At 42.8% G+C, this 15,000-nt stretch overlaps 1 protein-coding gene across 2 annotated transcripts in view; it reads right to left on the bottom strand.

Moving 5' to 3' along the window:
* The window catches only part of zfhx4 (zinc finger homeobox 4), an 82,261-nt gene that overhangs the window by 4,545 nt on the left and 62,716 nt on the right, over positions 1 to 15,000 (bottom strand). For both annotated transcript variants that reach the window (XM_067485937.1, XM_067485936.1), the window contains exons 7-11: positions 14,350 to 14,448; positions 8,029 to 8,162; positions 6,512 to 6,712; positions 5,850 to 5,970; positions 345 to 5,711 (exon numbers count right to left, since the gene is read on the bottom strand). In XM_067485937.1, coding sequence (XP_067342038.1) covers positions 345 to 5,711; positions 5,850 to 5,970; positions 6,512 to 6,712; positions 8,029 to 8,162; positions 14,350 to 14,448 — 5,922 coding nt within the window. The remainder of the gene's footprint in view (positions 1 to 344; positions 5,712 to 5,849; positions 5,971 to 6,511; positions 6,713 to 8,028; positions 8,163 to 14,349; positions 14,449 to 15,000) is intronic.

Here is a 15,000-nt window from a genome sequence, read left to right as displayed (position 1 = left end):
ACATGCGCTTTATGATCATTTTAATCTGCCAATACATTAAAATATTAATGTACCAAACCTACAATAAGGGGAAAACAAACACAAACAAAAGTCATGATATAGATACATTTGTTGTAGAAATCTCTGATTTATAAATTAGCATTGATTCGGATACTGACATAATACATGCACTAAATCCCACAAGTTTTTGTGTTAAAAGTTTTTTTTAAATAAGAATTTTTGACAAACGCCACTGTGATACATAATAACCAGTAGTATATTAGAATAAAATAGTGCATGATAAAGTTCAGTTCATAAAGCTTCTTGTCTATTTAGTTTTTTCATTGTTCGTCATACTAACTCACCAGGTGTGTTGGGTGGGAAAACAGGAAGTGATGAAGGCCCATTAACCCCAGGAAGTAGAACTGGTGGAAGGCCAGATAACCCTGGGTAGCCTGAGGGCAGGCTGAGGCCATGAAGTGCATTATTGTTGTCCACTGTAGTCTGTTGCTGCTGACCAGGCAGGCTGACTCCATCGCCAGCTTTCTTCATACGGTCCAGCTCCTGCTGGGCCATCAGCTGACGAACAGTGGTTGGTGCTAGGTAGTCCTTTTCTCTATCCACCTGGTTTCCCAGGGTTTCTTGCACTTTGGTGATGTGCTGTTTGGAGAAGATGTGGTCTCGCACGGACATCCGGGCAGTGTACTTTACACCACACAAAGTACACTCTGGCCTGGGGCCCTCTGGTGAGCCTTGACTTATCATAAATGGTTTGCCAATGTTAATCTTGAACTTCTTTTCTTTAGCACGGGCATTCTGGAACCACACCTGGACAACACGCTTGGGGAGTCCAATCTCGTTGCCCAGCATCTCACACTCTTGCATTGTAGGAGTGCGGTAGTCACTAAAGCAGGCTTTGAGTACTTTAAGTTGCAGGTTGCTCATCTGGGTCCTGAAACGTTTGTGGCCTGGTCTATCCCCAGCATTGCTTCCTTTCACAGACTTGAAGGGGTTACCTGCCCCAAAAGGACTAGGGGAACTAGGATCAGCTAAGCTTGATGATTCACTCCTGTCATTGTTTTCATCCATGTCATCATCTCTGGAGCTAAAATAAGAGTCACAGTCTTTTCCAGAGAAACTGAGAGCGGGGCTCACCATGCTAAACTGGAACCTTTCATTGCCACCATCAGAGTTTGGTAAGAGACCACTTTTGTTTTCACTCAGCTTCTCCCCCCCATTGGCAGTAAGGGACTCAATTTCATTGTTATTTCCCTCATCTCCAGTTGTGGCATCACTAATGGCTGTATTAATTGATGATGTCTCATCAAAGTCCATCTTACAGAGATCATAAGATGAAGCTTCTGCTGAATTAATATGGGGCCCTTCAGTTTCATCACAGTTTTCAGCTTTTAATGATGAAGGGCTTAAGAAGTTTTTTAATTGTGCCTCAGATGGTTTGACTGGAGTTGAAGATGCAGTGGGCAGCTCATACTCATTTGGCTCAGTCTTTGTAGGCAGCTGTGGGTAGTCAAAGTAATTATATTTGTTTGGGCTTTCTCCCCTTTCATTGTCTTGATTCATCATTGGGCTTGGTGGCAAGCTAAAGCCTGCCTGCTTAGCCTCGTGCCAGTGTCTAGATCGTATGTGGCTATCTAGAGCAGATTTAGCCTTGAACAGTGCTCTGCAAAAGGGACATTTCTTATGGGACTGGGAAGGTCCTATAGCCCTAAACTGCCCCTTTCGCTCTCTTGCACGAGTGTTTTGGAACCATACTTGCACAACTCTCTTTTTCAAGCCAACCTCTCGTGCAATGTGGTCCAGCATCTTCCTTGTTGGGTTAGAGTCAAGCAGGTACTTGTCATAGAGAATCTCCAATTGTTCTGGTGTTATGGTGGTTCTTAAACGTTTATCTCTATGTTGCTCTTCACTACTGTTTCCACCATCTTTATCATTAGCACTTTCATCCTTGTCATCAAGTTTCCTCTTCAATGCCCCAGACCCTGCAACAGAGGCCAAACCAGAGCTACCTTGAGAGGGAATTTGAGAAAGGCCTCCAGATAATAGCTGGCTAGCCATTAAGGGGTTGTTTGGGTCAAATATCATATAGGGCATATCGATGGGTCTTTCAAGAAACTGAGAGTGAAGGAATTGGTTTTGGGCAGCTAAGAAATGCATGTGCTGGTGCTCCTGCCATAGCTCCACAGTGGGGAATGCAATTTTACACTGGTCACACTGGTACTGGAGCATCTGGTGGGAAAGGCTGTTTGTGAGGGAGGAAAGAGCTAGGGAGAGTGGACTTGAGGGCAATGCAGCTGCCTGTGGCTGGGAATGGGGTCTTGAAATCTGTGGCTGGGGGGCCTTCTGAGGAGGTGGCTGAGGTGTGCAAGCCTTAGATGGCCTGGGTTCTGGTAGTGACTTCATCAGTGGTGAGGCAGTCTCAGTTTGCTTAGGTTCAGCGTCAGGAGCAATGTCTGGTTTCGGGGAACTTTTACCCATGCTGGCACAAGGAGAGGACATCACAGGGGAGCTTGAGCCCGAACTGGTTGCAGTGGCTGTTTGGGACTGTTTGGGTGTCTCTAAAAGTCCTGGGGTCATCCTAGCTAGACCTTGCTCGATGGAATCTGTGTATTCCTCACAGACATTGTCCTCATTCCCTTCCTCATCTTCATCCTTGTAACATTGCTTTTTCTGGTGAGTAATAAGGTCAAAGATGCGTGGAAACACAATGTTGCACTTTTTACACTGGTACTGCATGTTGCTGGTTCGGATGTATCGCTCATTAGTCAACTCCTTTTTCTCATTGTCTTTAGAATCTGCCTGGTTTTCGTAGCTCTTGCGAGCTTTCTGGCGGGCATTCTGGAACCACACCACAATGACTCTGGTTGGTAGGTTAAGCACGGTGGAGAGCTGCTCAATCTCATCATCCTTTGGATAAGCATTAGTGTCAAAGAAATCTTGAAGAACCCTCAACTGGTAATCAGTGAATCTGGTCCTGGAGGACCTCTTGTTCATGGCTGAGTCAGTTCTGTAGTATTCATGTGTACTGAGCTGGGACTCCATTCGGATATCTTCCAATGTGGTAAGGGGAGGAATATTAAAATTGTAGGGGGAGTCTTTGCTACGTTGTCTCTCTTTGAAGAGGGTGTTACGGAACCAGTGCTTTATGACTTTTTGAGGCAAGCCAGACTTCTCTGACATTTCCTGGATTTGCTCTTCATTGGGGGAATTGTTAATGTCAAAGTTAGCACGGAGAATCTTAAGCTGATCGTCCGTGATACGAGTGCGAGGTCGTTTAAACTGAGACTGGCGTAGGAAGTTTGGATCAAGGCCCAATTGTTGCTGACAGAGCTGTGTAAGATCTGTGGAAAGAGAGTCCATGGTAGGCAGCTGGAGGGCCAGCTGAGGGGGAAGGCCTGGGTGCTGGACAGACTGCATCATTAGAGGTGGGAAAAGAGGGAGATCCAAGGGAACAGGGAGCTGCACTTGGGGAGGAGCTGGGGGGGCAGTAGGTGGTGGGGGAGGGGGTGGTGGCTGGGGAGGCGGTGCCTGGTGAGAGGTTTGAAGTGGAACTGGTGAAGGTACTGGGGTTTGAGGCTTAATCATTGATGTAGAGGGAGGCTGGGGAGCAGACACAGGGGCTGGTGCAGGAGGTGGCGGAGGAGGAGGAGGTGGAGGTGGCGGTGGTGGTGGAGTCTCAGGTGAAGCAGGGTTTATTGGATATAGTTTGTCATAGGCCTCTCTGTATTGCTGGGCAAATTTTTCAAGCTCCACATATGGGAAAAATTGACTATGCACATGTTCCTGGTGGCTTTTGAGGATAAGCATATTGGAGAAGAGCTTACCACACATCCCACACTCAAGCTTATCAGTATTCATTTCCACTTGTTCAATTCCATCTTTGTTTTTCTTTTGGTTTTTTTGTCTATTTTCATTGTATTGTATCACCAATTCAAATCCAAAGTTCTCTAGCAGTGCTTTAGCTGCATTGCCCCTTGCTCCTGACACAATACGTGGAGGGGGAATCAGTGGTTCTGGGAACTTTGACTTTTTAGGGTCTTTGTTGTCTTTTCCTCCATCACATGCATCACCGCCATTTTCCATCTTTCCTCTGTTTTCTTGTTTTTCTAGTTGGTCCTCTGCCTCTCTTGACGTCTGAATATCTGAAATGGGCACAGTGCTGGATTCCATTTTGGGTTTGTGGTTCTGCAGTTGCTGGTTTTTATGTTTCTGAATTTGCGACTGTGTCTGCGAAGCCTGTTGCTGTTGCTGTTGAGCCTGTTGCTGAGCCTGAGCCTGCTGCAGCTGGTGCTGTTGTTGCATCTGCTGCTTCAGGTCCTCTAGGAATGATCCAGTAAGACCAGGCATTCCAAATGCTGCTGCTGAATGGAGCGCAAGTTCTGGGCTAAGGTTGAACTCAGCTCCTGGGATATAAAAGGGGAAGAGAAACTGTGGCTGTTGGAATTGCAGCAGAGCTTCTGGGGTCATAGGAAAATGCGGGAAGAAAGCTGGATTAAGAAACTGAGGCTGGAAGAAGGCAGCCTGTTGCTGTAATTCATGTTGAAGCTGCATTTGCAGTTGGGCAGACTGAGCTGACTGGTGGCTGCTTGTCTGTGCTGAAACGTGGTCAGTAGTTGCTGATTGCTTTATATTGTTACTGCTGTTGGCTTCTTTGGGTTCCACAGTGTTTTCCTTGTTTGAAGAGGGTGTTCCATTTCTAGCAGTGTCTGAGTTGCTGTTGTTCCCTTGCATGCTGGGGGCTGGACTTTTTGCGGGTACTGGACCACTAGAGGTGGTAGTACTGCTGCTGACTTCAGTTTTAGCTGTTCTTGCCTTGGTCTGGTGGAGTACTGACCTCATGTGAATTTCGAGTGTGGAGCTTTGGCTGTAAGCAACATTGCAAATATTGCATTTGAATGGTTTATTGTCAATGCTGTTGCTCGTCTCTTGTGGAATGGGGCTTGATGCCTCTTGAAGTACCTTCTTCAGCTTATGCAGGTGGGAAACTGAATTATAGTGGACTAGTAGTATGTTCTTCTGGGTGAAGGACTCCTTACACACTGTGCACTTGTAAGGCCGTGAAGGGTCCAGAAATTTCTCCATTGTAAAGTTGGGACCTTTTCTAAATGGTAGGGTTCGTTTTGGTTCTGCTCCCATGTCATCTAGTAGAGAGCTACTGTCACTTCCTGTAGGACTGGGTTTCTCCTCCTGGTCCATTTCATCATCTTTGTCTAAGTCATGTTCAAAGGCCTGAGCTTCCTCCAAGGCCCTGGCCTCACTCTCAGTGATATCTCCATTCAGTGGGAGATTTCCTATCAGTTGCTGTACCTCTGCTTCACTAAGTTCAGGGTGTCCATTTTCCAAATGCTTCCTGAGGGACAGGAATGTCCTGAAGCTGCGCTGGCAAAGGCTGCACATAGTGGCTGCTCTGATGGCATGATATTGGGAATGTATCTGAAGCTTCTGCATTGTCTTGAAGGCCAGGCTACAGTGGTTGCAACGATATTTGTAGACATGACGATCAGATACTGAAAGCTGCTGTTGTTGCTGCTGGAGCCTTTGGAGTTCACTGAGATGGTCCTGTAGGGTATCAGGGGACTTGCTATCACGTCCTAATCCACTAGCTCTTTTCCAGTCTGGGGCCTCTGAGGCCTCCTTGGGGGGCTTGAGATCCTCACTCTGCAGGTCCAATTCATTCTTGTCTGGACTGGTCAGCTCATCCTTAGAGATGTTTCCTAAGAGTAGAAATATAATAAGTACAATACACTGCATCATTTTCTTATCATTCATACCAATTTAATAAACCATTTATGTATTTCCATTAAATTTTATTATAACTTATAACAGCACCAAGCGTATCATATTTGGCTCACCTTGAGACTTTCCTGGCTCATCAGTAGGAGAGGTAGATGAATCCATTAAAGACAGACCTTTGTCTTGTCCAGTTTGGGGATGTATTACATTATTTGGTGTTGCTGTGTCAGGTCCAACAACCTATGAAGATCAAATAAATATCTTTATCATAACGATAGTAAATGATGATCTCTAATTTGTAAAGTTTTGTTTCAATGTGCATTAAAACAAAGATTATCCTTATGGAGTAAACAACAATCAAGTTTAGAGATGTTTCTCAAGGAAGTATAATAAATGCAGAAAGCTTTTATGAGAATCCTGCAGTAAACCATTGGCCTAAATTATACAGGGGGTCAGAGGGAGGATTGGACAGGCTTGACAAAATAATTTGAAATTTTAATTGCATGTTCACTTCTTAAAATGCAGATTAAAAAAAGGGAAAAAAAAGGAAATGACTTCCTTTATATTTTAAATGCGTAAAAATGTGTACGTATCATGTAATATAATAGACCTGATTATCATTTTCTGGCATTACAATAAACCATCGTTTATTTCTGAATCCTTGTTTAATGCTTTAGTGCTTAAAAAGAAATTTGCAAATATGCAGAAAACACAATTTTTTGTTTATACGCTGATGCACACACACACACAAATCTTATTCATAATCATTATTTGTACTTACAGTCATAATAAGCTTTTCCACACAGTCAGGAGCCACACTGTGAAGGTGGGTGAGATGCAGCTGCAGGTGAATCTTGTTGCTCAGGACATCTTGGCACAGTGGACAGCGAATCACCGGCTGCATGGAATGCTGGGACATCACATGGAGCTGCATACGGTTGGCATCTTTACTGCTGTAGTTGCAATATGGACACTGCTGAACCTAAAATAAATAGACAATACTGTTTGGTATGGAGAAATAATATAATAATACACAAGGAGATGGGCACGCCGTGCAATGTAAACACACATTCAAGAGAAGGAATTCCATTAGCATAGCCTGCTGTCCAATGTCAAACGCACAAAAAAATAACCAGATGCAATTTAAAAACTAACAAACAAGGGCTTGATCAAGACACATGCACAAATTTCTTTATCCATTATCTTTAACCGCTTATCCTGTTTAGGGTCGTGGAGGGCTGGAGTCTATCCCAGCTGTCATTGGGCGAGACACCTGGGTACACCCAGGACACCCCGGAAAGATCGCCAGTCTTTCTCAGGCAAGAATTGTGTCTCCTGCACTTCTGGCAACGGAATATATATATATATTATAAGAAGTGCAAAATATAAATAAAGCTGAAATTTCCTATTCTTCACTGCCCACTGAACTCGCCCACCACAGTGACCTATCCCCACCAACCCTCATGCCCACCTAAACACAGATCAACTGTATTTTATGTAATTCACTTAAGTCTCTCGACTCATGCAATTTTATTAGCTGAAAACACGATTGGCCAGAATTTCTAATCAGGAGATTACAGATGACAAAGGTGTGTACCCAAGCTATGCCTTGCCCTCATTACAGGGAGTACTCTGAACATAGCTGCCTCCCCACCACCTGTCTTAATAGAATCCATTTCTGAAATGACTAAGTCCTCCTTCCTTGCAGGGCTCAGAACCAGACAAGCTAATACTTCATAATCTAATTTAAAAACACATATAATTTAAAGAGATGCAAAATGGGGGAAAGAAGCAAGGAGGGACGTTAGGGCTAGTGCAGGTATTCCACTTAAGAACACAAAGACTGGGCTTCTGTACTTGATGGTAAAAAGCACTGTCAGGGAGGGAATGGTGGGCTGCATTTAACCCTTTCATACAAAGCTGGCGCCAGTAATTGCTAAATGCTTAGCTTAGCATTTCTGGTCCTTACAGTTCTTAAGTATCTTCGCATTAGCTCATCCCACAGTGACAGCAGTGCTTATGAAGGAGAACATGCCTCATTAGCCATTAGTTTTGTGTACATCTAACAGCAAATTTCAACATGTATCTGGGGTATGAATTGAAAATAGATGTACACAAGGCTCCATGAACTGCAGATACATTTTCATTGATAGGATAAAATGCTTGAAGATCTAGGGTCACCCTCAGTGCAGCCAGAACACACCCCCTTTCATTTGCTTGGAACTACACCAGAAACATTTTCAAGACTGTTGCTAGTGTACCACAAATGGCAGCTTAGAGTATTCTATAAGGCTTTACCTGCTCATTAGCAGACGTCTTCCCCTCAGCAGACTTTGGCCTTTTGGGTGGACTTTCAATTTGTCGGTCTGGAAGGAGGGAATGTTTCACCATTGCGTTCGGTCTGGTAACCTCTTTGGATATGGCATTCACTCCTGGCAGGTGATGGAGGAGGAGAGACAAACAGAGGCAGACCAAGAAAAATTACTGATTAGGAATTTAGTTTATCGGTTATTGTTTCTATTTGAAAGTTGTATGACTGCATTTGTTTAATATAGGCTTAGAACATTTATAGTATAATTATACTGCATTTCATTGCAGAATAAAATGCATCACATTAACAATTTAAAAATATACAAAAGCCACAAACTGACTAATGTCTAAACCAGTTACTTTTTACTTAGATTTATTTTTTAATTGAGATTTTATGAATGAGCATTTAAGCAGAATGATAAACACAGGAGTTAAATATATATTTTTTAAAGTTTCCCATCAATCACACATACTGTAGGAGAAAAGTGAATATTAATCTAGAATATATCAAATATATAACATTTTCACAATTAACTCAATAAATGGAAATGCGTGACATTTTGTGACCGAGATTACAGTTGTGAAATTACTACTGATAAACATACAGTATAACAAATTAATGTTCAAAAAGGACATAAGTGATGATGACATAAATTATTATTTGACACCAAGACAACATAAGCATGTAAACAAGCGTGGACTGTACTATTCACATTCATATACACTGGTGTGTTTCTGCCCTGAGGACATATGAAATGGAAAAAACCCAGGCAGGCTCATTATCGCAGTACGACATACATTAAATGTTATGGTAATATTATACACTTCATTAGTTCATATACATTTCCCCTGCTGTCTCTACAACTTCTCTGTCTGTACAAGATGCTAAATTTTAAAGGCTTGGTCACGGCTGGTGGTACAGTACTACATGTGTGTATATGTCTGTATGTGTGCGTGTAAGTGTGTGTGACGTTAACAGCAGGGCTCAATGTGGAGAGATCAGCCTCTGGTTGTATTTAGTAAATGCTGCAGCCGCTGATAAATTTTTCATTAGCCTCATCCTAAGATACAGGCTGGACAGGCCCCGCTATACTCTGCCACTGCAATTTAGCCACTCGGCACAACACAAAGACACAGCAACAGCAACTCACCCTCCCTCCTTCCCTCCCTCTCCCTCGCTCTCTTCCTAACTCTCCCCCTAAGCCATCACCTCCCCTCTCTTGCCCCCCCCCCCCCCTCCCTCCATGTCTGGTCACTCAAGGCAATATGTGAGCCTCACTCTTGCGAATCAACGCTTCACGCTAGATGCACAAATGAAAAAAAGGGGAAATCAAAGCACTGATACATGGAGAGGGGGTTGAAAAAAATTTGTATTTCATATTATTTTGTGGCTCGTGTTTGTATTGGGTGCATATCAATTCCTCCGGCCCGTTCATGCATTTTAATTCTGTTGCATTAAGTAGGCGTTCCACTTATTTTATTTGTAATCCCCTATATCTGGAGCCTGAAATATTGGCCTGTCAAGAAAAGTGACAAGAGAGAGGGAGGGAGGGAAGAAAGGAAGAAAGAGGGAGAGAAGGGGGAGGAAAAAAAAAACCACAAGGGCACAATGTGAATTTCTAAGAACATCCGAGAATTGCTCTGCAGCGAGGTAATCTCGTCTTCCACTGCCTCCGATGGCTCCTGCAGGGCTTGTGCATGTGTCTATGTGCATACATGTGTGTACGTGTGCTTATGTGGTTCATGACAGGATACTGCATTGGTCAGATCAGTCTGGGATGGGGGCAACCGTCATGTCACCTGACCTTTCAAACGCTGTGCCCTGCCTACCATATTTATTATGACCATTTCTAATTTCAACTTTCAATTTTTGCCTCCATCTTCCAGTCAATTTGCAACTAAATTACATCCCTGCAAAAAGAGATGAGGCGATTGTCAGACAAGAGGCTCCAAATGCATTTACTATGTGGTGGAGGAAAAAGCCCACATATCACCATTGATTACTGTCATATTGAAGGTAAATGTATGTTTGTGTAGTGCGTGTGCGCCTGAGAGAAGAAGAGAGTGTGTGTGCATGCGCAACATGACGATCTGTCCTTCTGGTTTAAATTTGTATTTGACCTAGTGTTTTCATCAACACACTCATGACACTCACATGAAGAAAAACTGTTGGTTAACCTTGAATTCTGAGAAAGCAGATCTCTCTATGGCCACTTAGGAGATTTAAATGGCAAATCCTGCCACTGAATAACAAAGTTATTTTGAGACAAAGAATTGCATTAAGGATTGTAGAATGTCCTCCCAGGATATAATCACCTGTAACACAAATACATTCAAAAGCTAGCGGAGTCCAAACACTAACTATACATTAATGAGAGAAAATCAACAGCCTGTAGTTTTCAGCCACCTTCATATTTCTGCCCTCAGCAGTGCACGGATAGCTAAAATAATTACAGAGAGCAAGACAGGAACAGTAGACTATCCCTACATTTTCCTTTGTCTCTGAGTCTGCACCCTACACTTAATGACTGTGTCCTTTTTTTTCTCCTCCCTGTTCCTTCCCCTCCCTTCCCACCTTCCCTCCATCCCATCATCCTTATGTGGGCTCCACCAGCTGCAGCCCAGTGAAGCGGAGGGGCAGAATAAACCTGACACCACAACCCCCCCCTCTCCTACCTCCACCAATGACAAATGTCTGCATGCTGCAGGACCTTGGTTGATTAGATAAATCAAAAGGTGATTTACGACATTCAACCCCTTTTGCATTGCATGGGGAGAGAGCGGCACACTTACCACCCATCTTTATTTGCAACTGTCAATGGTGTTTAGGGAGCTGCGTATACACACACTTATATACAAAAGTGGATGCTTGAATGGAAAGAAGTACAGAGCAGTGGGGAAAGAGGTAGAGAAATGTAGGGAAACAGGCAAGAACACAAAAAAGAGGAACAGAGAAGTCTGTAGCTCTAAACACCTCCGGATAGTTCTGTCCCAAATTGTTCCTAAAAAAGTCAGGGGTACTGACATCTTCATCACAGCCAATACTTTCCTTTGGATTTGCATTGTCTTTTCATTTTTCAGAAGGGTGAGATGTTTTGGGCAGTTTCATCACTGCAACTACTGTGTGATTTTATGTGAAATCAACTATATCTGCATCAACTCTTGGATCAAACCAAACCTATTGCAATCTTCTTTTTCTTGCTTTTATGAGCTGCAACACAATGGGATTCCAAATCTTGACATTTCATTTAATGAAAATAATAAAAAAATACATAAAATAAAAAAAAAACACACACACACATACACTCACAAACATGAAGCAGGGAGTGTGGGGGGTGGGTTGTCAATTAAAAAGGAGCAGGCTGGGTGGCGGCAGCTTGGATTTAGTATTCAATTTAGTTGTCCTGAGCCCTGGCAGACTGGCTAAGGTTACGGAGCAATAAATCTGGAAGGGAGAGCTGGCCAAAACGGGCCAGGGAGGGCCGGCCAGCATGATTTACTGGCCTACTGCTCTGAGGTTACGCATTAAGCTGACCCCCGGTCACCTGATAACATTACAGCAACACACTCTGAACCCCAAACTCCCACTGAAGCACTCAGCAGACCCAGATCTAGCCGGAGGGAGGTGGGAAACAGAGAGAAGAGAGAGAATAGAATGGAGTGAGACAAGGAGGAAGAAAGGGGGCTGTTAAACAACAGCTGTCTAGTAGCTTGTGTTTTTTTTTTAATGATCAGTCTTTCTTTTTCTTCCATCTCTAGCTTGCGTTATGATGAGAGATAAATATGGGCATGGCCTTGTCACATTTGACAAATTACATGAGACATTCAACTGTCAGAACACAGAACACATGCGTGCACCAAGGCATTGCTGTGTGCTGGTAATTAAACATGCTAATGTATTTAATATATTTTAATTTCATCTTAAAGAGTCAGAAAATGAGTACAGCTTTCATTTCGAGTTGGGCAAATTTGCAAGATGAATGCAAATAAAAAAGACAATATTGAGATTTTGAGCAAGCTAATATAGAATATTTATCATCTGACCTCGCTTGCATGCAATTTCATTTGGTTTTCTCTCTTATCTGGACAATTAGAAATAGCACACAAATTTTAGTAATGAGGAATTTTGTCATTTCTTTGCTAATTTGAAGTAGGTATAGATTTGTAATATCCTTAGGCTTTCTGACAGGCTCACTTCCATGCTGGGGCATTTGTTTAGTTGGTTATTTATAAGAAATGGCCCCCTGAGCCATGGTGGCGACATGCGCAATCTACATACACGGCACAAAGCTATCTGGAAGTAATCCACATCAGGGACATTTGCATGGAAAATGTAACATGGATTATAATTAATCTAAAGTGACATGGGATTAAAAAAGACAATGTAAATGAAGCAGGGAAAAAAACCTCTGTCTGTCTTTCCTTGCTCCTCCCCCCTCTATCTCTCTTTTCCTCTCTTGTATCTATCTATTCCTCTTTGTTTAAAGGATCTTGGTCTTGGAGATGAAGTGCACAAACACACTGCTCACTTGGTCGCACTGTAATCCCATCCCTGGAGATCTCTACTCACACGCACACACGCGCACACACACATCTGAACATTTTAAACTTCCCAGAGATTTCGGGCTGAGGAAGGAGATGCTAAATCTTACTAGTTTAAGCTGGAAAAAGAGGAAAAACAAGACCCAGCCTCTGATGATCCCTGAACCCTAGCATAACAACAAGCTGACACACCAGGCTCCTTTTTGCATTTTCTGGCATTTGAGTTTCTAAAACCTCCTTTAATCCAAAAGCAAAATGAAAACACAAGTAGCATTATTAAACTAGGCTTTCTAACCAAAGTAGCACCTGACCCACAAGGAAATTCCTAAAACAAATTATTAAAAAAGCAGACATTTCTGCTCACTGAAATACATTACTAATGGCTGATGAACTACACTTGGTAACAAATACATATGTAAGCAGGCTTTAAAGTGGGAGTGACCTGGACACTCTGCGGGTTAGCTTTTTTGCATGCATGTGGTGCTGTTAAATGATGCCGGCAGTAATATGCGGTGGTAAATGCATGGATGGTGGTTTCCCGCCAGTCCGTCAGACAGGCCTGTCAGAGAGACAGAGCTGAAAGATAGATGACTAGCTAAACTAATAGGCCCCAGTCTCACTCAGCTCTCCTTCTGCCTCATTGAGCCTAACATTATGGGGCTAGGTATGGCATGCTAGGAAGGGGAGGTGGGAAGGGAGCTTGAGATGGATAGAGGGTGGGAGTTGGAAGGTGTGTGCATGTATGGGTTGGGGGATTTTGGGGGGGGGGGAGAAAGAGAGAAAGAATAGGGGAGAGAGAGAGAAAGAAGGAAAGAATAGGAGAGAGAGAGAGAGAGAGAGAGAGAGAGAGAGAGAGAGAGAGAGAGAGATCACATGTAATATTCATCCCAAGCCACGGATTTCCATCTCATACATAAAAAGACCATATGAATTCTTATTTGGGTAAATCAAATCTAACAAAGCCAGGGCTACCCTGTCCACAGCCTTGCAGCAAAGGCATTATATGCTCTCTACTTCGCCCAAAACAACAAAAACACCAAGCCGTCGTATATAGATTGTTGCCCCTCCCTACACACAACATTGTCATTCTTACAAATGAATAAACAGTTTCTTCTTCTTCCCTCTTTCTAGCTTGTGCTCTTTTCCTATCCGAGGTAATGCTTTGTGATAGGGTCACAGAATGGACAACAATTAAGGGATGGATTGAGCCAGGGAAAAATAGGAGAGAAAGAAAAATGAGGGGAGGGTGCAGGAAAAAAAAACTAATTTAAGGGTTGCAGGGATGCAGTGCAATATTAGAAAAACATATACACAGGCCCCCATCTAATCCTGCGCTTATGAAAAATTAATATGTCATCGGAGAGGGCACAAGAACGAGAAAAGATTAATGCAAGGCGCTTATAAATTACAAGCACGCAAACTGATTTGATTAAAAAATAATCTGGGCCTGGACATTGCCTGGTAATATCCACAACACTCAACTTATCCCTCTCTCTTTCTTTCCATTCTTTCTCTCTCCTTCTTTCTCTCCCACTCTCTCTCCCTGTCTCCCCCTTTTTCTCTTTCTGTCAGATGGAAATGATTAAAGCAGGTCACATGGAGGCTAGTCAGCAGCATTCACATGTTAAACACACACGTTAGTACCTTATCTGAGGGAGAGAGAGAGACATGAACGATAACTTAGAAAAGAAGGCACGCGTACAGTTCACTGTGTGTGTGTGTGTGTGTGTGTTTGTGTGTGTGTGCATAGCATGTGTGTAGACTTACTGTCAGCTTTCCTGCTGTCAGTCAAATCTTGGTCAGTGAGGTTGATTCCAGGTCTGGAGGAAGAGCCAGGAGGTCTCTCACCATCCTCAGCGGTCTCTTCTGAAAGTGCAGAGAGAAAAGAACCACATTACCCATGGTGCTCCACAAACAAACAGGGTACTGAAAAAGTAACCTCCTATGAAAATAGAACAGCTGTTTCATCAGATTTTATAGTATCATATTCAGTTTGAAAATATTCCTGCGTGTACATGTTCAGCTAATCCTCATAAACCCCCTTTTCTCTGACCTAAGGTTTAGTTCACTCCACCATCCAGTACATGTCACCAGCCAAGTATTGCTTGTGTTGACTGTTGAAAATAGCCCTGCCATTTCACATCTAGAGGGTAAAATATAATACATTCATGCCCTGAAAGCAGGGAAGTCCTGTGACAGCGTGTCCTACTGGAAAACAATTTCAGTCATTTTGGTTGCTTCTTTCAGAAGGATACATCAATAAAAATGTATTTAAAGACAAAGAATATTAATGTTAACTGATGTTTGCTTTTGCACATTTTTCCTGCTCATTGTTTAATTTATTATAAAAGTTTAAATCAAAGAAAGAAGTTGCTTAAAAGTATATAAATACCCCATGAAAACAACCAAACTGTATAT

Source organism: Channa argus, chromosome 19, assembly GCF_033026475.1.
Source record: "Channa argus isolate prfri chromosome 19, Channa argus male v1.0, whole genome shotgun sequence".
Classification (NCBI taxonomy): domain Eukaryota; kingdom Metazoa; phylum Chordata; class Actinopteri; order Anabantiformes; family Channidae; genus Channa; species Channa argus.
This window is presented reverse-complemented; position numbering and strand designations above follow the sequence as displayed.